This window comes from Talpa europaea (genome assembly GCF_964194135.1).
Source record: "Talpa europaea genome assembly, chromosome: 12".
NCBI lineage: Eukaryota > Metazoa > Chordata > Mammalia > Eulipotyphla > Talpidae > Talpa > Talpa europaea.
In genome coordinates this window covers 61,684,582-61,707,710 of record NC_140079.1, presented here as the reverse complement: position 1 = coordinate 61,707,710, position 23,129 = coordinate 61,684,582, and the positions used below count along the sequence as shown (strand labels likewise).

The following is a 23,129-nucleotide window of genomic DNA, read 5'->3' as shown; positions in this document are numbered from 1 at the left end:
TTTCTGGGAAAAAAAGTGGAACTCCTGGTCTGAAAATTACCACTGTTCTGTTAGAGGCAAGGCGACTTATGTGTCCCTGGAACTAGGTAGAGGACAGATTCCAGATGACCCCTTCTGAAAATTCAGTTAGGTCTTGTCTGAATTTTCCATCCTTTAGAATTATTTTCAGGGTGGCTCTTTGGGGCCCATGGAAAAAAGAATTTTGTGGTTCCTGACCCTGTATTTCTGATATAGTTGGCAGGTTTAAGTAGACAAGTTGACATCCCTTCTATGGTTATTCTTAGTTCACTCATATCAGATCCCTGTATGGGTTTGTGTGTGTACATATGTGTGTGTGATGTGTTCTGTGGTAAAGACAATAGTGATTGTAGGACTTAACCAGTAAGATGAATACATACATAAATACATGCACAATTTTTTAAAGTACATAAAATGCCTTTAGACAAGTACATTAAGTCCTAATGAATCTCAAATGATCTCACCACCATCAGTTCTACACATTCATCTCATCAATTCTTATTGTTTTACTTCCTTCCTGTTTCTGTGGACAAACTGGTACATTCCTTTATGATCCTCCCATCCCCTCTTTTTTTTTTTAAGATTTATTTATTTATTTATTTATACAAGCATTGGGTATAGTCAGAAGCGCAGGAGGGTGAGAGAATTCACTAGAGCCAGAGCGGGGAGCAGAGCAGGCAGAAGGACCGAAGTACACTGCTGAGGGGAGCAGCGGGCGGCAGGAGAAGTCTGTGCGGGTGTGCGCCATGTGGGACCCTCCTCGGTGGCCGGGGAGCAGCTGGGGATCTAACCGGCGCTGCAGAGGCTGCGGGCAGGCAGCTTTGCAACCCAGCACTCAACCACTGAGCCACCGGGGAGGCCCCCATCCCCTCTTTCTTAAGGTCAGTACTTGTCCCTTCCCACTTCTGCCTCACCTTTCCCTTGACACTGGAGTAGGCTATGAGCATGCTATTAGTTTGCCCATCTTTATAAAACCTCCCTTGATTACACATCCCTTTATCTTCTTCCTTTTTTCATAACAAAACTTCTTAGAAGAATTGTTGACAATCAGCCTTCTACTTCCCCTCATTCCATTCTCTCTGAATTCTATTCTTGGCAGGTCATCACCCATCCCACTCATTTGCAACAACTCTTATCAAATCTTCTGAAGAGTGCTCATTTTGCCCAATTGTACTATCCAGTCTTCGTTCTCACCTTACCTGACATGTTGTCATCGTTTGGTGGAGTGGAAATTTTTCCTTTGTGAAACTTCAGTTTTCTTGACCTTGGGTCAGCTTTATCTCGTTTTTTCCCCCTCCTATCTTGCTTACCGCTCCTGCTCACTCTCCATCTCCTGACCTCCTAAAATTGGAAAACCCAGTACCCAGTGCTCTGACCTCTTCACTATCTGTCTCATTTTGGTGATCTCATCCTGTTGCCTGACTTTAATGAATTCCAAATATATATCTCTAGCTTAGACTTCTCCCTAGGTGACAGTATTCAGCCTCAGAGGCATTTTTGTGCTAATTAGAAAAAACTGCCCTTTCCCTCAAGCACTTGACTGCCATCTTCTGGAACGATTTCAGAATAAATACATACTCATCAGATGACTGTGAATGTGAACGGTGTTTTACAGCTGTGCAGTCCTCACTATTAGTAGTAGTTCTGTTTCTCCACATGGATGTGCAGTGTATAGCAGGCATTGCAACCTTAAGAGGTCTTTGTTTTACTTTTTTCGATTTCCAAGTTCTTCCTCTTATGAGTTCAAATTCATTGAAGTCACTCATGACTCCTGTCTTTCTCCAATACCTCACCTTTGATCCACCTGCAAATCCTGTTGGGTTTTCCTTCAGAATACATTAGGACTTAACCACTTCTCACCCCACCTCCACTGTTGCCACCCTAGTCTAAGCTCCATCATCTGTCACCTCCATTATTTTAATAGCTCACTTCCTGTCTTTCTCCCCGTTGTCTCTTATCAACACAGCAGCTACAGTGATTTATTTAGAACTTAGGTCACATGATCTTTCTCTTTTACTGAAAACTCTTCAACCGGTTTACCATCCTCAGAGTGAAAATGAAAGACCTTTAAATGGCCCAAGGCCCTGCACCATCCAGGTTTGTATCACAGCCATGATACATCTGTCTCCCTCCCCCAGGTGTTTATGCTCCAGGTGCATGGGGATCCTTGCCCTTTCTCCAGTGTGCCAAGCACCGGGCTGTGGGAGCACTCTTGGGAAAGCATAGCTTGCTCCTGCCCTTTCTTTCTCCCCTCCCCTCCCCTTCCCTCCCCTCCCCTCCCCTTCCCTCCCCTCCCCTCCCCTCCCCTCCCCTCCCCTCCCCTCCCCTCTCCTCTCCTTCCCTTCCCTTCCCGCTCCCTTCCCCTCCCCTCCCTCTCCCTTCCCCTCCCTTCCCTCTCCCTTCCCCTCCCCTCCCCTCCCCTCCCTTCCCTTCCCTTCCCTTCCCTTCCCTTCCCTTCCCTCTTTCCCTTTCCTCTTTCTTATTTATTTATGCATACAAGAATGAGGGTACAGGTCAGAGGTATGGGGGGGGGTGAGAGGATTCACCAGAGACAGAGTGGGGAGCAGAACAGGCAGACTGACTAAAACACACTGCTGAGAGGAGCAGCGGGCAAGACAGGAAAGGTCTGCTGCACGATGTGGGTTGCTCCCTGGCTGGGGATTGAACTCGTGTTAAAGAGGCTGTGGTTAGCCTCATAGGTTGCGTCTTAACCCCTTGTGCTACCTGGGAGGCCCACTCCTGCCCTTTCTTGAGTCTTTGCTCAAACATCGCTTTAATCATATCAGAGAGGCTTTCTCAAAGCATATGACAAAGCACCCCACCTCATCCAGCATTTAATAGTCTCCTTGTGGTTCAGTTTTCTCTGTAGCACTTATCATCTGGCACACTCACATTGTTTATTGTTTCATCTCACTAGAATCTAAGCTTCATGAGGTTAGAGACTTATTTTTTTCCCCTTCTGTTACATTTCTAAGATTTGAAACAGTGTCTGGAAAGTAGTAGGAGCTCAATAAATATTAGTTGAATAAGTGAATGAATATACAGGCATCTAGAAATCTCTTTCTGGGAACTTCTCCTTAAAATGATTCAAAGGTTTGCTTGAGCCTCCATAATTCAAATCTCAGTTCCATGATAAAAGCATTTTGGGCATCCAGGAATGAATTTAAATCGAATTTGAAAATGGCATCGATTTTAGTCTTCTGGAAGGACATTGGTTTCCTACAGAGACAGCAAGTAGGCGCCATCTAGTGGCAACAAATGTAACCCACACTTGTGTTGCTTGAATTATTGATTAGAAACATAATTGAAACCTTAGTGCTTGATCCAGAAGCTTATTCATTCTATAAAAGTAATAATTATCATAGTAATAAGTCCTCAAGCGTGCATTACCCATAGAATATTGAATTTAAAAAGTATGGTTTCATTTCATCTAAATTATTTATAACTCATTTTACTTACTCATTTTTGTTTGTTTTGTTTTATTTTCTGGGTGGTGACATCTTTCGTTCCTCTTTATTTTTACTTACATTTAAACTCTTACATTGCCATGGTACTGGCTTAGATACTGAGTAGGTAAATAGGGTCCATCTTCTGAGGATTTATAATCTAATAAAAGCAGCACCTAGGAGGATAAGCATATGAAAGAATATGCCAAATATCGCTGCTTTTTCTTCAGTTTAGATGTCTGAAGCCCACTTACTGACGCTTTATTGATGGGTATACTTCCACCATTGAGGGAATGACCTTTTGGGAGTCTTAGCTTGCTGTTTTCCAGAAAACAATACACTTTCCAGACTATATTACCACATGGAGAAAGAGAGAGAAATAGTCACAACCACCTTCAATGGCAAGAAAGACAGAAATTAAGTAAAGTCCCTGTCATTCTAAATTTGAAATGTTAGGCCATTGAAGTTCTTTGGTAAATGAAAGCAGGAACTAGGAGCTCTGCAGGAACCCATGCCCTTTCCAGTCCCAAGGATCTGGGGTGGGACTAGGCCATCTGTCTGTCACCAGAGATCTAAGCAATAGCCAGACTAGCAGGAGAGCATCAGGATAGAAGCCCAGAAGGGAAATGAATTCTGTGCTAATCCTCATATTAGTCCCCAACTTTTCACCTGGAAGAAGGCAGGTTAGCTTCAGAGACTAAAAATTAGACCAATAGACTATGATAAGAAAGCAGATTTCTTACTAACATAAACATTTTCCAGCAAGAGTTTTTACCAAGAGAGTAAAGCCTGGGTTCCAGATTAGTGGGTGGGTCCAAGCGGAGGCTGGATGACAATCCGTCAGGGATTGGTTGAACATGGTAAGACTTTTCTGATTACCTGAAAGACCTTCCTTTCTCCCTGTATACCTTGAAACCCTCCCCTGTTTTTAACTCATCCACACCCCGTTTCCTTTTTTGGGCACTGAAGCTTGAAGCCATTTTTCCTAGCTCTACTTTTCCTATCACTTTATGCATTCTCATTTTTATTTTTGGTTCTGACTTCTTTTATTCAGCCTTCTGTGCTTATAGGGTTTATGCATATTATTGTGTTTAGTTTCCTATCATTTTAGTGCAGATCAGTACATTTCATGTTGTCCTGTTTACTATGTTGTCCTGTTTACTTTCTTCTCTGTGATATAGTTTTTAGCTTCCCAAATTGATGCTAAGCTACTTGAAGACTAGAATAACATAATTTTCTCCCTAATGATCTTGCCATAGTGGGTGATGGTTTAATTTTTTTACCCAGTCTGAGTTTTTCCTTCTGCCTATCATACTGATTTTTAAATTAAATTTATTTTATTTTTTTAAAGATTTATTTATTTATACAAGCACTGGTACAGTCAGAAGCATGGGACGGTGAGAGAATTTACCAGAGCCCGAGCAGGGAGCAGAACAGGCAGACCGATGAAATACACTGCTGAGGGGAGCAGCAGGCAGCAGGAGAGGTCTGCGCCCCATGTGGGACCCTCACCCAGAGGCCAGGGATCGAACCGGTGCTGCAGAGACTGCAGGCAGCTTCGCAACCCAGCGTTCAACTGCTGCGCCACTGGGGAGGCCCATACTGATTTTTTTTAAAAAGAAATATCTTCTTTGATGTGATGCTTTAATTATATTTTTCTTGAGAAAATTAAATATCTTTAATTATAAAATTAAATTTAAATGGTATATTTTGAATAATATATTTTAAACTTTTAAATAGTACAATTTAAATGGGATATTTTAACACTATTTCAAATAGTCTATTTGCAATCTAAAATATTCTGTTATTTCTTTTTAAATAATTAAACAGTGTTTCTAAGTTCTCCTGCTTTCTGAAGCCATATTTATATAATTCAACATTTCATTATAATGTGGTGGTGATATTGAAAAGGGATATACCAATAGGATGAGTAGAAAGGCTCTGTGTATATCCTTGATCTAATATATTTTTTGATAGATGCTGCTGTTTATCATAGGGAGGATCAAAATTCTCTTTAAATTACTTAATAGATGAGTTAAGCACTTCTTGCAGTGTTTGTTTTCCTAAAAATGAGCAAATTTAGCATTCTTAACATTTGTATTAACACATCAGTATTAACTGTTTCTTAGTAATTTTAATGACAATATTGGATACTTTGACTTGCAATTAAAAAAACATTGTTGTCTTGTAATTTCTGTAACAGTACATGAATTTTAGTTTGCATTCACTTGTTCCTTTAATTTTTTGCAGAATATGCTGAATTTCTACATTGCAAAGGGAAAAAATTTACAGATTTTGATGAAGTTCGCCATGAGATTGAAGCTGAAACAGATCGAGTGACTGGAATGAATAAAGGCATTTCATCCATACCCATTAATTTACGAGTGTATTCTCCACATGGTGAGTAAAATAATAGAAGTCCAAATTCTCATCCTCAAATCTTTTTTACTATATTAATTAACATACATTATTTGTATCAAAGATGGTTGGTTTTCTCAAAAATTACCAGCTTTCTAGGATAGTATTTGGATATTGCCATGAATGCTATAGTCCGAGAACTCGCAGATTCATGAATGGGGAGGCAGGAGATGACTTCAAAAAGAAACAACAGAATTGAGCAAGCCAATAAAAATTTTCATCGATAGCCCTTTCCTGGCTCTGTTGTTTTGGAAATGGAGCATGAATGACGTAAGGGCACATTTGACTTCCCAAGAGGACTTGGTACCAACACTGTTGTATACAGAAAGTATACAGCAGCCAGGTGGAGGCTGAATCATGTTGTCACTGGCACTGGGGTGATTTTCTGTTCTTCCACATCTTTCCCCATGAGTCTGGCTACAGAATGGAGTAGAATCCATCAAGTAAGGTCATACACAGTAACCTCATAATGCTACAAATGGAGACCAGCTCTTTAACAGTCTAAGCTGGAGATCTTACTGTATGATGCTTTTGAAGGGAAAGACAAATCTTTCTCTGAGAATTTTTATTTGAGGGCACTGTACAAGGCTGACAGTATATGCACTTCTTGTTCAGTGTTTTAATTATAACCCCCTAGTTACGGATATGACAGCTCTCTGAGAAAACTGTTAGGCATGCAAATCAGTGCCTTTCAAATTATGTTAACATGATCATTTGGCACAGCACACTTATGTCATAAAAATAGAGAAAGCCACTTTGCATTCTGTTTTATATTCTACACACTTGAGTTGGAGTTACTCAGATACACAATATATAAAGCTGAGCTTGTTTTATTCCCCTAGTGACAGATGATTCTGTCTTGTTGATAGCATTGAGGGTGTATATAAACTTTTTTTTCCCTTTCCAACAGTGTTAAACCTAACCCTTATTGACCTACCTGGAATTACTAAAGTGCCTGTGGGAGATCAACCACCAGATATTGAGTATCAGATCAGAGAAATGATTATGCAGTTCATTACCAGGGAGAATTGTCTGATTTTGGCTGTTACCCCAGCCAACACCGATCTTGCCAACTCAGATGCATTGAAGCTAGCTAAAGAAGTTGATCCTCAAGGTGAGTGTATGATCCTTAAGTTGAGAATGAACTAGTTAAAAATGTCAAGTTTGTTTATAGTTGAAGGAAACACCAATTTTCATGACTTGATTTCATAGTTAATAAAATTAACCATTATTAATATTGTTAAATATTTTGTATTTAAGATGCTAAAATACAACTAGGGAATAGTTGAAATCAATCTAAATTAATGTAAGATTAATTGAGATCTGAGAAAATAGCCTACTTATCTTAAAAAGTCAGTAAGACACAAACTTACAACAGAGAGATAAATAAGTTCTGGAGATCTAATGTACAACATAATGATTACAGGCAATATACATTAAGTACTATGAACTTCAGTGTTATTAAGAAATACATATTAACTTTTGTCAACACAAAAAACTAAATTAAAAGTACGTGACATTAGGTATTACAGTTGACCCTTGGACAATGATGGGTTAAGGAATGCCCATTCCTAAGCAGTAGAAAATCCTTTTCTAACATAACAAACCCTCCTTATAGGCAGGTTTTGTGTGCACAGATTCAATCAACCAGTTTCTGACATCTGCGGTTGGTTGAATCCCTGAATACAGAACCCACAAATGGAAAAATGCTACAAGTGGACCTATACAGTTGTTCACACTTGTGTTGTTCATGGGTCAACAATGTTAATTTACAATTATTTGTGATAAATGCATATTGTAACAGCAGCTATTTATCTGTTACTGGCATTTCATAGTATAGAGGGAATCCCTTATTCATACTGATGTTTTAATTTTTGTCTTTCTCTGAGTCAAAAACAGTTTATCATCAGGGACCCCAATGATGGACCTTTAATGTGTTTGTTTAAATTATGAGAGGGCACTCAGTGATGTGACCTTTCAATATAGAAATGCATGTTCTTCAATTCTAAGAATTATCCTTTTTTTTTGGTAATTCATTTGATGAAAAATTAATTTTGATAATTGCCCCATTTCTTTATCTGGAGTTATTATTACTAGCATGTTAGAACTCCTATATTATTAAGCCTCTTTAAAAAAAAAGTTTCCTTTTCTATCATACATTTCTTTTTGTCTTAATATTTGCAGGATTTACTCAACTTTATCTTTTGATCCTTTATCTTTTGATCCTTTTTAATTTCTGGTATCATTTAAAAATGTTGAACAGCATTTTCTTATTTTGTGAGTGTTATTTTTGTTTCTAAAAGTAGCTTTGAAAGCTCTTGGTTTCTCAAATAGACTACATTACCTAAAAATTGTGAGAGCTTTTTGAGGTTTTCCTTTGGTCATCTACAATGTTTCTGAGTCTTTTTTTTTCCTGGCTGTTTGTATTGGTTATTGTCTTTCATGTCAGTGACCTTTGACATTTGAAAATGTTTGGTGCCCTTATTACTCATTTAGGTATTAGAGTGAAGCACTAAAAAGCTAATGGAAGCTCTGTATGTGTGCCAACGGGAGCCATGGACAAATAGGTTTTACCCATTTGTGCTGGGATCTGGTCATTTTCTTAGGAGGTTTCTTCAATATTAGACTCTATGAATATTTTCTCTTGAGCTGGTCTAGTATAAGACGGGTGTCCAAAGGTCTCAGAACCAGGAAGAATTGAGTTGGTGGAGGAAGGCAGGGTGGTTCTCACTACTTAGTATGTAGACTTTTAATTAATCTCTCTGCTTTCATAATGGCTTTCTTGACAATTTAATTAAGTCCAAAATCCTAAAGTTTATCCTCTTCTGAAAATAAATCTTCAGTATTTTGCTGAGGTCGAGGAGGAATAACTATTTGGTTGTATAAAATGGAGAAAAAGGTCTAGAGATCTAACATCTTCCTACATAAATCTTTAGCAATTCTATTTTCAACTCCTCATATGCCCAGACTTGGTGCCTCCAGTTCTTGAGCTTTCCCAGAGTTCTGCATTAGTAAATGTTTTACTTATTGGCTTATTCCAACTTCCTGAGATTGGGAGTTGGTGCAAGGTAGGTAGAGGTTCCAGATAGCTAGGTGGAGACCATTACCAAGATTTCCTCTCCAGCATCAGTGACTTAGAAGAGCTGACATATGGAATGGGGCTGGAGTCCAGTTATAAAAAGGATGTTGAAATAGCCATGTCTCTGCAGCCTTCATGTCCCACTGGAGGCTAAACCACTGTTGTCTGTTTGGGGCAGAGAAAGCACTTTGACAATTTAATTCTAGTGAGCACAGCTGAAATCCACATTTAGTACAGATGAGGCATCGTGGAGGAGAGCAAATTACACCTCCCAGCATCTTGGTTGTGCCTCCTTGGAGTTGGTTCCTCTTTCAGATAGACTCTCCCCATAAATGGCAAGATGGTTACAGTGGGTTCTGTCTGATGCTCTCAGGGTTTCAAATATAGTAGATGAAAAGTCAGTGGAGAATCTTTTATTTGTATAAGCTCTGGATTTGATACAAGATCTAAATTAAAAGAAGATTGATCAACTAATACACCCTGTAAAGTATCCACAGTTAATTCTTGAGAGTGATTTATCATATTCATGCTATATTTTACTCCTTTTGTGTAGGTAGGGGAATAGTAATTGACAGTGACTATATCTCATGCCTCAGGCTTCTCAAAAGAACATTCATCGATCACACAAAACAGTAACTTACATGCCATGAGAGATCATTACGTGGTGGAGATCAATGTTGTTGGAGAAAATCATCAGTTTGCTAGCAAGGAAATGCCAGTATTTAAAAGGTGTTGTTATAGCATAAATGAAACACGGCATTAACTTTCAGTCATAGACCTCTAATGGTGTGTCAGAAGTCTGTATCCAGAAAGTTAAATGAGAATTTTTTCATATTATGATAGGTCTTATTTATTTTGTAAACTTATTATTATTAGTTGCCACTTAGAAATTGCTGTGTGAATGCTCAGGGACTTACCACACGTGAGACTCATTTCTTGTGGATCATTACATCTGTGCTTTGTCAAAGACAGGCCTTTATTATCCTAATTTTGTATATCCTATTTTTGCATGATTTTTATAATTTTTATTTTTCTTCTGTATGTATTATGTCTTACTGCTTTTGTTTTTCCATTTACTGCCTAATTTTTTTTTGTTGTTAAAAATATGTTTTCTAGTGTACTTTAATTCCTATGTCATTTATTTTGGTGTTTTTAAAGTTATTTTCTTAGTGGTAGCTATGGAATTAAATTTAGCATCTTAATTTATAAAGTGCAGATCAATTGACTAACTTAATTTCAACTGTATACATTTTTATTTTTTACTCCTCCCCCATCTCTTATGCTATTATTATAATACAAATTATATCTTTTTACATTATATGCCTCTCAATACAGATATATACTTATGCTTTATGCAGTTGTCTTTTAAATCAGATAGGACAAAAAGGAGTTACAAATAAAACCACATTTATATTTTATTTTATATTTCCCTATGTAGTTACCTTCACCAGTACTCTTTATTTCTTTGTTTAGATTTGAAATACTGTCTAGTGTGCTTTCCATTGAAGCTTTTTTTTTTTTAAGATTTATTTAATTATGCATACAAGAACTGGGGTACAGGCCAGAGGTGCAGGGGGTGAAAGGATTCACCAGAGAAAGAATGGGAAGCAGAACAGGCAGATCTACTGAAATACACTGCTGAGGGGAACAGCAGGAGAGACAGGAGAGGTCTGCTGCGCCATGTGGGTGGCTCCCTGGCCTGCGGGGGATCGAACTCATGCTGCAAAAACTGTGGATAGCTTCATAGTGCTGTGCTTAATCCCTTGCTCCACCAAAGAGGCCCCATTAGTATACTTCTTGTAGGGTAGGTTTGCTAGAAGGGAATTCTGTCCGTTTTTATTAGTCTGGGAATGTGTAAATTTCTTTTTAAGTTTTGAGAGGAAATTCTTGGTAGGCAGCCTTTTCCTTCACATATTGAGTATGCCATCTTATTGCCTTCTGGCTTCTATGGCTTTCTAATGAGAAATCAACTGTTAATCTCAAGTATGACTTAAGCAGAGTCTCTTTTTGTTGCTTTCAAGATTTTGTCTTTTGTCTTTGTCTTTTGGGAGTTTGAGTATGATGTTTGTAGATAAAGATGTCTTTGAGTGTATTTTACTTGGATTTTTTTGAGCTTTTTAAAGTGTGGATTAATGTTTGTTATTAAATTTGCGACCTTTTAAGCCATTATTTCTTCAACTATTCTTTCTTCCTCTTTTGCCTCTTTCTCAGATTCTTATTATATATACGTTGGTACTCTTGGTATGACCCACAGGATCCTGAGGTTTTGTTCATTTTATTTCCATTGTTTGTTTTTCTTTCTGTTCCTTTGATGGGAGAAACAATCTCAACTGACCTATATTCACTTTTGATGAGTCTTTCTTTTTCTTGCTTAGATCTGCTCTTGAATCTCTATAATGAGGTCTTCATTTCTAATATTTTAATTTTCCCTTGGAGAATTTTTATTTGATTCTTTGAAAAGCCATTTTTATATTTTTATTGATATTCTTATTTGGTGAAACATCATTCTCCACCTTTTTTCCAGTTCTTTAAAAGCACTTATTGTTCTTTGCACATGTTTAAAATAGCTGATTTAAAGTCTTTGTCTAATTTACTTCCATGTCTGGACTTTCTCAGAGATAGCATTTGCTTTTTTTCTGTGCCATACTTCCTTTCATAAATTGTATTTTTTGTTGAAATGGAACATTTTAAGTAATATATGTAACAACACTATAAATCAAATTCTTCTCCTTCCCTAATATTTATTTTTGCTATTGCTATTTATTTTCTTTGTAAAGTTCAGTTAACTAACTTTGTGAAAATTAGTGTTTTTTGTTGTTAATGGTCACTGAAATCTTTGCTCAGTTTTCTTATTGTTCAGCTAATGATTGGGCAGAGATTTTTTTAAATTCTCTGAGCCAGTAAGTCTCAACATTTGCTGAAGGACTTGATGTGCATCAGGCAGATAGTTTATGACTCCTTTCCGCCTTTATCTCCTGTTTGTATTACAGCCTTAAGGTTATCTGAAGGTAAGAATTAAGATCTTCTCAGATCTTTCCTGAGAATGCAAATAGCTTTAGGCATGCATGTGGCCTTCTAGATTCTAGATGTACATATATACAGATTTCAAATGCCTTATCATCATCTCATTCCCCAGTGTAGGGTAAGTGAAAAAGTATTGGGCTTTTCTGCCCTCCCTCCTAGGATTGATGATGGATCCCTGTGGTCCTGAGTATATGCCTGATGGCGGGCACCTGGAGTGGGGTGTGGGCACGCGTAAGTGGGTACACCTAGGCTAAGACTGGGCTTATAAGGGCAGCGTCATGGGAACATCAGAGAACCAATAGAGCAGAGAAGCAGAACAAGAGCGAAAGGGAAGCAGAGACCATCAGAGAATGCCAGAGAGCCCAAACAGAGAGAATACCTGCTGGGGTAAGGCCTTCCAGTCCCCAGCACTGCTGCCTGCTGTGTACCTGGTAAATCCCAATAAAAGCCTGCAAAAGCCACTGAGGCCTCCAGGACTCTCTCCTCCTTTACCCCGTCTGCTCGGGTCATAGAAAACCTGCACTGTGCCCTTCCTGCCACTACACCCAGCTTTTCCTTTTTTAAGTATTTTTTTTTTTTTAGATTTATTTATTTATACAAGAGCTGGGGTACAGGCCAGAGGTATGAAGGGGTGAGAGAATTCACCAGAGACAGAGCAGGGAGCAGAACAGGCAGATGGACCGAAAACACAGCTGAGGGGAGCAGCGGGCGAGGCAGGAGAGGTCTGCCGTGCCATGTGGGTATCTCCCTGGCCAGCCGGGATCAAACCCGTGCTGCAGAGGCTGCAGACAGCTTCGCAGCTGCCCTCAACCCGCTGCGCCACTGGGGAGGTCCTCCTTTTTTAAGTCTTTTGGTTAGCTTCTTTTCTTTTGCACCAACTGTTATTACTGCCTGAAGTAGCTGAAATGTTAAACAGTTGCTGCCAATTGTTTTGATGTGCTTCTTGGGGGATGGAGGGAGGGCTATTGGCTCTGAGTAAACCTTAAGTCAAACAAACAAAAAAGTCCTATAAATGAGTGTTTTTAAAGAATTGCTACACAGGTTCAACAATTACATTTCTCTGAAAATTGTATTTAGGGCATACTCCAACCCTGTTGTGTCTTCTCTGTGGCTTCTGATTTTCACTATGATTGTGGGGATTTGCGTTTTTAAAACTACTGCAAAACTGAGGAGAGGGGAATGAGAACAGGGAAAACTCATCTTTCTTACTGATATTCAGCTGTTTGTGTTGAATAAATGCCCCTTTGTTGCAAGCTTTTGGTTCATTTCCAGAGTTCTGAAAAATTGATTTGGACAACTTTTGCCAGTGTTCTTATTGGATTTATAGAGAAGTGGTCTTTTTAGAGGGCCTTATTTCACCATCCCACTGCCCCTCCTCTTTCTGATCTTGTCTAGCTATAATAATCAGGAGGTTTTTTTTTTAGGAAAGACATTTGAATTGCTATGATAAGGGCAGTTAGATTGTGATTCTCTTATCCTGTCCTTTAGAGATGTTGTTTTGATGAGATGTGGGGTTCAGTGAGCAGGTCCTTGTGTTACCTCTGAGAAAAGTTCCCCTTCAAAAGTGCTCCTCTATCAGTGGCATGCAGGGAGTTTACCAAGGAGACAAGATGTTTGCACAGACACAGGTAGGCGAAAGTCACATTTTAAAGGACAGGTTTACTAGGAAAAGGAAAAAGACAAATAGAAGCACCTGCATAGTCACAGGCGGCAGGAGAGCTGCATCTAGCCAGTGCAGGAATTATACTGATATAGTGTCTTCTTTTGGGGAGGGTTTTGTTCCTTTGTGATGTTCTTGTCTATTATTAGAATAATTACCTTCAGAGTTGACTAGGTTGATATGTAAGGATTGTTGATTCTCTATATCCCCACCTCTGGCCTGTGTCTCTGGATACTTCCTTTAGTGTCTGATACTTTATAGCAGATGGTACCTAAGGATTTTTAATTTCTGTTGCTGGTTTAACAACTGTGTTAATAATTTCTACCCCCACCTCCAGATTCTGGGTTTATGATGGCTCCAACCTAAATTTTCTACTCTTAGCCTCCATCATTCAGGCTTTATTTGGTTATCTATTCAAGGGACCTGTAGACATCATTTCATGTATATCTTGAGTTATGCCCTTAGTTAAAGAGGATGACCTATTTTGATAATAGAGGATTGTTCTTTATTCAAAGTATCTGAATTATCCACCAACATACATAATTATATAGTTTTCTGAGAGGTGGTCTATTTTAGGAAGTAGCTACTTTGTACTATATTAAGCCTATTTGACACAGATGAGCCATTTTCACCTAAGTAGTACTTACTTTGAATATATATTTGAGAAGGAAATTTATGTTGACAAATTAATTATAAATTATTTGCATTCAGTCACATTCAACATAAATGCTTTACAAAATAAATATTGCTGTTTTGCTGGGATGTATTTACATGTATATTTTAAAACAAGGTTTCATGATAAATTTTCTTCTAGTATATGTAGGATGTCACGTATTTGTCACTGAACAAAGCTCAGGCTTATCTTTCACATCATTTGTGAAGAATGTTTTTGCTGACTAAAATGAGGAAAAATCTGAAGGGAAATAATTATCTTATTTAAAAGATAAAATGCCTAGATACTGGAATTATGTTTTATGTATATTTTCTTTTGTGGAACAGTTCCAACTCTGGCTTTAATATCACCTGAATAATGTGAGGTTGGTTGGGGGTGAGGTCCTTCCTGTCTTAAGGTGAGGAAGTTTATCTGTACAAGTTTGAGTGACCTGCCTGCAACCATACAGTGCATTTGTCACAGTCTCTCCTGGCTTCATGAAATGCTCTTTTTATGTCTTCAGAGTACTCCACAATTGATTGTCTGATTAAAAGGCGTAGATGAAAGAACAGCAGGCTTGGAAGCAGATCTGTCTTTCCTGGCTGTATGTCCTTGGTGAAATTATTTGTCTTCGTTGAGCCATCTTTACCTCATTTCTATAATAAACCTTGCCTCAAAAGTTTGTTATGATAAATAATATAAATATATCTGTAAGAATAACTCTAAGTGACTAGCCAAATGCTAGTGATATTTTTCTTTTGAAATGATTCAAAGAATACTACTTTGTGTTTTATTATGGAATTTTTAACATAATATTCATTATTGTAAAACAATCAGTAGTATTCTGTAATCCAAACAGCTGCTTACGTTAATAACATGAATTAAGGGTTTATAATACTTAGAATTCTAATAGGATTATTTTGAATATATTAATAATATAACATAAACATAAAAATAATTTCAGATTCACTGCAAGTTGCTAGATTAACTGTAAGTGAAAGGAGACCCTAACGTAATTGAGTTCCTTTGGTGTGCTTGATGTGTTTAAAGTATTGTGCTAGCTGCTGCCCGTAGATTTAGAGTAAAGGGACAGAGTAGGATTCCTGGCACAGCCTCATCTTGGTTAGTGCATGGATTCATCTAAGGAATGCAGCTATTTAGAATTTGTACTCATATATTAAGAAGTAAACCATTGCTTTGTTATTTTATTAATTCGTTCAATAGACATTTGTCAAGCATCTGTTAATCCAGGCAAAGTGCTCAGTCAGTAGTATAAATTCTATGTGTTGGGCTACCTATTAAGATACTGGACTAAATTCTCTGTACATGTTTCTTACTATTTCCTTTAGTATCTACCATGTAACAAAGCCAGAACAATTTGTTTGCACAACATGCTTTTTTATGTGTGAGAAAGATATTACAGGGGACCTGTTTTATGAAAGATTTAATTTTAATATTTTAGAGGATGTGATTTAGCTCACAGAATTAATTCAAGTGGAGTGAGTTGTGTAATGACATTGTGTGTTATATGTTATAATTGCAAGTATCCTATTATTAGGCGGTAGCACTGCCCAACTTTATCCAGGTCGGATAGCTGGTTTGTAGCAGAAGTATGATATGAGCCCATATGTCTCTTATCCCAGAACATTTTGCTTACCATTATGTCATCTATCTTTCTCACAACTACTGTATTTAAACACTGTATTCAGGGAATCATGAGCTCATTTTAGAATTCTAAAAAATTAAAATGAAACCTACTTGATGAATTATCACACTAATTATGGTGAAACATTGTTAAAGTTACATTGAATTAGGTTTTGCTTTTATGAATCTTCTTTTGTAAGGAAGAGATTTAGTAGACTATCTATCAATCCATGTAAGAAACAGACCCCTTATTATACTAAGCAAATAAGTCAGAAGAAGAAAGATAAATACTGGATGGTATTGCTTCTATGTAGAATACAGAAAAAACAAATCAAGACTCAAAGACAAACTTTAAAGGCAACTTTGAAAGCTGACCATATGGTGGGAGATTTATAGGAACTACACCTGAGGGTACAAATCAAATATTGCACAAAATGAACAACAGGGCCTCCCTGGTGGCGCAGGTGGTTGAGCTCAGTGCTGTGAAGCTGTCTGCAGCGTCTACAGTATGGGTTTGATCCTGGCCGGCCTTGGAGCAACCCACATGGTGAGCAGACCTCTCCTGTCTCGTCTGCTGCTCCCCTCAGCAGTGTGTTTCAGTCAGTCTGCCTGTTCTGCTCCCTGCTAGTCTCTGGTGAATCCTCTCACTCTCCCGCACATCTGGCCTGTACGCCAGTTCTTGTGTAAATAAATAAATCTTAAAAAAAAGAACAACAATGTAAGAAAATAAAAAGATTTAATCAATTAAAAAAAAAAAAAAGAAAAAAGGGAAAAGAAACCTGACTATAGATCTGTGGCTTTCAGAGGGGAGGAGTGAAAAGCAGGGGTGGGGTAGGGAGAGCACAGTGGACTAGAGTGGAGGACTATAGGGGCTTTGGTGCTGGGATTGCTATGGTGACTACACCTGATGGGCAAATCCTATACTCTCAAAACAAAAACAAAGATGTGAAACAATGGTACTTCAATAATAATTTTTTAAAAAAGAAAAAGAGTGCGTGACAAACTTAAATACTACACTTCTAGTGTAATTCTCAAAAATGATGGAAAAGGAATTAGTTTGAAAGAATTAATGTTTTCATTCTTACCCCATTGCATCTTCAGTATTTCTTCAAAAGTATTCAGTAAGATCATCTTCAATTAGTTTGATGTGATTTTCATTTTTTGTATCAGTTTTTAATATGACTTTATTACTTACCCTATTTAAAAAAGCTCATTCTAGCTGCCTGTTCATTTATTTGAAAAATGGTTAATGAGCACCTACTATATACCAGCAACATTCCGAAGATATGAATGTAGTGATGACCAAAACAAAATTCTCAGCCTATGGAGTTCCTTTTCTAATGAAGGAAACAGATAAACAATTATTTTAATGTCAAGTTTGTATATCAGCAACTGTTCAGTGCCTTGAAGAAAAATAAAACAAGATAAGGGAAGAGAGAGTGGGAATGTTACCTCAACATCATAAAGGCCATATATGACAATCCCATAGCCAATATCATTCTCAATGGTGAAAAGCTAAAAGCATTTCCATTAAGATCTGGAACAAGACAAGGATGTCTACTCTCACTTGCTTTTCAATATAATACTGGAAGTCCTAGCCAGACCAATAAGACAAGAGAAAGACATACAAGGAATCTCAATAGGGAAGGAAGAAGTCAAACTATGACTATTTGCAGATGATATGATAATATATAGAGAACCCCAAACCCCTCCCAGAAAAACTAATTAAACTAATCAATCAGTTTAGTAAAGTAGCAGGATAAAAAATCAACACATAAAAATCAGTAGCCTTCCTATACACAAACAATAAATCTGAAGAAGAAATCAAGAAAACCATCCCTTTTATTATTGAAACAAAAAAAATCAATACTTGGGAATAAACCTAACAAAAGAGGTAAAGGACCTTTACAATGAAAACTATAAAACACTGTTAAAGAAATAGAAGAAGACACAAAGAAATGGAAGGACATCCCCTGCTCACAGTTGGAAGAACTAACATTGTCAAAATGGCCATCCTACCAAAAGCAATTTACATATTCAATGCTATTCCAATAAAAATTTCAGTGACATTCTTCAAAGAAATAGAACAAATATTGATGAAATTCATATGGAGCCCCCAAAAACCCTGAATAGCCAAAGGTCTCCTGAAAAAAAAAAAGAAGGGAATGGAGGGATCACACTCCCAGATTTCAAACTATACTACAAAGCCATAATAATCAAAACTGCATGGTATTGGAACAAGAATAGACACACGGACCAATGGAACTGAATAGAAAATCCAGAAATAAACCGACAGATTTATGGTCAACCAATCTTTGACAAAGGAGCAAAGAATATGCAATGGAGCAAAGAAAGTTTGTTCAATAAATGGTGCTGGGAAAACTGTTTTGCTACATGTGAAAGAAAGAAGCTTGACTACTACCTCATACCATGCACAAAAACCAGCTCAAAATGGATTAAAGAACTACACATAAGACCTGAAACCATAAAATATATAAAAGGAAATATAGGCGAAACACTTCATGACATACACCTCAGCAACATCTTTAAAGACTCATCATCTAAAGCAGTGATAGCAAAGGCAAAGATAAACAGCTGGGACTACATCAAATTAAAGAGCTCTGTACAGCAAAAGAGACAGTAGCCAAAACAAAGACATACCCCACCTACTGGAGAAAATTTTTGCACACACACTAATGATAAAGAACTGATCACAAAAATCTACGAAGAGCTGATGAGACTCAACAAAAACCAAGTAAATAATCCAGTCAAAAAAATGGGCAGAGGAGCTAAAAAGGAACTTCTCCAAAGAGGAAATGCAAATGACCAACAGGCATATGAAAAAATGTTCAACATCACTTGTAATCAGGGAAATGCAAATCAAAACTACCATGAGATACCATCTTACACCAGTGAGAATGGCACATATCAAAAAAACTAGCAACAACAAATGTTGGCAAGGATGTGGAGAAAAAGGAACTCTCCTGCACTGCTGGTGGGAGTGCAAACTGGTCCAAACACCATGAAAAGCTGTGTGGAGATTCCTCAACCTGCTAAAGATAGAGCTTCCATATGATCCAGCAATTCCACTCCTAGGTATTTACCCAGAGGACACAGAAACATTAATTCAAAAGGGCACTTGCACCCCTATGTTTATAGCAGTACTATTTACAATAGCTAAGCTATGGAAACAACCCAAATGCCCCAAAATAGATGACTGGATCAAGAAGTTGTGGTAAATATACCCAATGGAATATTACCCAGCAATCAAAAAAGATAAACTCATACAATCTGCAGCAACATGGATGGAGCTGGAAGGGATCATGCTCAGCGAAATAAGCCAGAAAGAAAAAAAAATACTGGATGGTTTCACTCATAGCAGGAATTTAGAAAACCTAAATAAGAGACCAGGAAAAAGACTAATTATAATAAAGTAAAAATCAAAATCAACAAGCAACTATAAACCAGAAACACACTGGGGTGGGGGGCGGGAGGAGAGGAGGGATTAGGGTCAAAATAAGGGGGGTGGGAATTGTATGGGGAATATAACCAAGATGAAAATGCATACATTGTACAAAAATGAAAAATGATGTAAAAATATATAAAATTAAGAAAATAAAAAAAAAGTGAGAATGTTAAGACAAGTGGTCTACGGAGGCAGCATTCGAACAGAGAGAGAATTGTGGAAGTGAAGGAAAAAGCCTTGTGAATATCTGGAGGTATAACTTTCCAGGCCAAGAGGACAGTAATCACAAAGGACTGGGAGTAAAACTGACTTGACCTATCATGGGACCCCAAGAAGGCCATTGAGGATAGAGCTCAGTGAGAGCGAGAGGGTAGTAGGTTTTGTAATCAGAAAGGACCCATATTCTTCTAAGCCATGACAGAGACTTTATATTTTGTTCAAAATGTGATAAGTAGCCATTGGAGAGTTTTGAGTGTTGAGAGACAAGATCTGATTTATGTTTTGATAGATCAGGCTGGTTGCTGTGGGAAGAAATGAGCACAAGAGAGGCATGAGTGGAAACAAGATCAGTCAAATTATTCCATCGAAGAGGTCCAGTGGGGGGAGAGAGAGAATGTGATTTGGGTAGATCAGTAGTAGTATGGAGGGAAGAGGCTGTCAGATTCAAGATCTATTTTGAAAGGAGAGTTGATAGTTTACTGAAGTTTTGCTGTGAGTAAAATAAAGAAGTCAAGGATGATTCCAAGAGTTTTAAACAAAGAACAGGTTAAATGCTGGCGAGGATGTGGTGAAAAAGGAACTCTCCTTCATTGCTGGTGGGAGTGCAACCACTATGGAAAGCTGTCTGGAGTTTCCTCGGTTTACTAAAAATGGAGCTAACATATGACCTGGCAATTCCACTCCTAGGGATCTACCCAAAGGACACAAAAACATTGATTCAAAAGAACACCTGTACACCTATATTTATTGCAGCACTATTTACAATAGGTAAAACCTGGAAACAACCCAAATGCCCAAAAATAGATGACTGGGTCAAGAAGATGTGGCATACATACACAATGGAATATTATTCAGCAATCAAAAAAGATAAACTCATGCCATTTGCAGCAATGTGGATGGAGTTAGAAGGAATTATGCTCAGTGAAATAAACCAGAAGGAAAAAGAAAAATATTGAATGGTTTCACGAATAGCAGGAATATAGGGGAACCAAATAAGACATCAGTGTAAAAAAAATAACAGTACAAAACACAACAAAACAAAAGCAGACAATTATCAAACAGAGACATACTGTAGGGGAGGAGGAGGGAGAGGGATCAGAGGGAGGGAGTGAGGACCACTCTATGGGGACTACACCGGAGAGGGTGAGGGGAAGCAAATATTGTTTAAAAATGAAAAATGATGTAAAAAAATAAAATAAATTAAAAAAATGGTGATTTCACTTCCTAAGATTAGTAATGTTAGGAGTGGAAAATGTTTTTTTGGGGGGTCAAGAGTTCTATTTTGGACACATAAATTTTGACTCCTAAGTAATGTGTTAGAGGTAGATTCAGGGAGTTTCTTGCTGGAGTTAATGAATCTGAATGTTATCAGCTTCTTCTAGGTAGTATAGTTGGTTGAATTGTATCCCCCTCAATGATATGGCATAGGCTTACCCCATACCTGTGAATTTAGTCTTATTTAGAAATAAGGGTCTATTATAGGTGAAATTCAGGATCTTGAGATGAGATCTTCCTGGAGTGAGCCCTAAATCCAATGACAGGTATCTTTGTAAGAGAAAAGAGAGGGAGATTTGAGACAGAGACACAGGGAAGGCCTTGTGAAGTCAGAGACAGATTTGAATTATGCGATATAGACATGAACTGCAGAAGCCAGCAGATGTTGAAAGTGGCAAGGCAGGATCCTTCCCGAGAGCCTTTTGAGAAAAGATTGTGGCATTAATGACACTTTAATTTAACCTTCTGGCCTCCAGAATTGTCACAGAGAGAATTCTTACTGTTTTAAGATACCAGTTTGTGATAATTTGTTGTGACAGCCCCAGGGAACTAATTCAAATAGTATTTAATCTCTTGAGACATTGAGTATCACTTAAGAGATGAATATAGATAGAGAAAAGAAGGTCCACAAAAGTAACCCAGGGCTCTGTAATATTGTGGTAGAAGTCTGCATGGGGTGGAGGGAGCAGAGCAGAATGAGAAGTGGTAGAAAACCAACTAAGTATGGTATTCCAGAAGCTTTGGGAAAAGAGGTTTCAAGGACATTGTGATCGACTGTGTCAAATGGTACTGCAGGAACAAGGAGGATGATTTGGTAGGTGAAGGCTGAGCCTACTCAGAAACTGTGAAGAAGCCCAGTAAGACAGTAAGAAATGGAACACAGGAGTTGGTAACTATGGGGTAGTGAGCTTTCCCTTACATCAGGATGAACTGATGCCAACCTAATGACTTAAAAACTGTGCAACCATATTTCCTTGCCATCCCCCACCCCTCCAATTTGGCTGTTTCCCCAGTCCTCACAGACAGCATTCAACTTCAGACTAAATGTGCTCTGTGAGGAACCAGGAGGTGTTGAGATTTAGTCACTTTTATTTTTAGCCCATAAATCCTTTCCACTGCTTGCTGAAAGATTTTGTAGTAAAGAAAAAGAAAATTGCCTTGAACCGGGACTAAGTCATCTTTATCTTCAATTTTTGTTTCTAAACCAGACTTTTATGTTACCATCTAATGGAAGTGAAGGTAGAGAATTGACCTTTGGTTTTGACACATGAAAGTCACTGGCTCTTTAGAGAGGGTTCAAGAGAGACTTGGATGTGAAGAGGAGAGAGAGACTAGAGACAGCTCCTTGAAGTTCCACTGTAGAGAGAAGCAGAAAAATGGAACACTAGCAATAGTAATGTGAGATTAAAAGGATGTTTCTGAAAGTTAGGAGAATTTATAACATGTTTGGATGATGATGAGGATGATCTAGAAGACAGACAAATGCTGACGAACGTGATAAAGACAGATGTGGGATAAATGTAGAAGAAACAGGACAAAGACAGGAAAAACAGATGAGAAAAATCCTTGTTTAAAGGGAGTGGGGATAAGATGCAAATCACCTGAGAGAATCCTTGTCACATGTAGGAGGGGTTGGGACTGCTTCCCAGTTTTAGAAAAAGCAGACGATATGGATACAGATGAGGTTAGTTGGTAGAGTGATAGGTGAGGCGAAAACTTTTACATCACGTTGAGTTTACTTATGATGGTGTAATAGCCTCTTATCCTGATATATCCTCATATAACAAGGACGCTATGTTCATACTGCTGCCCAAACTGGGTAGAAATGACACTAACGTTAGAGTGTTTTATAGATATTGTTATACCTTAGAAATTCATCTTAAAGAGACACTCGCATTTTCTGTATGGGAAGTAGGGGGGTCATTTTCAACAGTAATACTGATTTATTTCTTGAGCATGGCTTTATTACTTATGAAGACTCTCATTTTACCTTTTATCTTCTGGGCACAGCAGTATCTTAGCATTTCCATCAAGTTTGTCATTTACAATAGAGGGTTGTTAAAAGACTTCACTAGGAGGCAAATGTGTCTGGAAATTTCTTTCATGGTGCTTTATTTCACAGCCAATGAATTTCATTTCTAATGAAATTCACATCATCTAGCATGACCAGAGGTCTGCCTTGAGCGTGTGTGTGTCTGTGTGTGTATAAAGTAAGAAGTGGAACACAG

The 23,129-nt window shown here is 37.9% G+C and overlaps 1 protein-coding gene across 6 annotated transcripts in view; it reads left to right on the top strand.

Annotated features, from left to right (window-relative positions):
* The window catches only part of DNM3 (dynamin 3), a gene marked incomplete at both ends in the record, with an annotated part of 492,105 nt that overhangs the window by 127,517 nt on the left and 341,459 nt on the right, over positions 1-23,129 (top strand). For all 6 annotated transcript variants that reach the window (XM_084251016.1, XM_084251015.1, XM_084251013.1 and 3 more), the window contains 2 exons: positions 5,715-5,864; positions 6,793-6,996. In XM_084251016.1, coding sequence (XP_084107142.1) covers positions 5,715-5,864; positions 6,793-6,996 — 354 coding nt within the window. The remainder of the gene's footprint in view (positions 1-5,714; positions 5,865-6,792; positions 6,997-23,129) is intronic.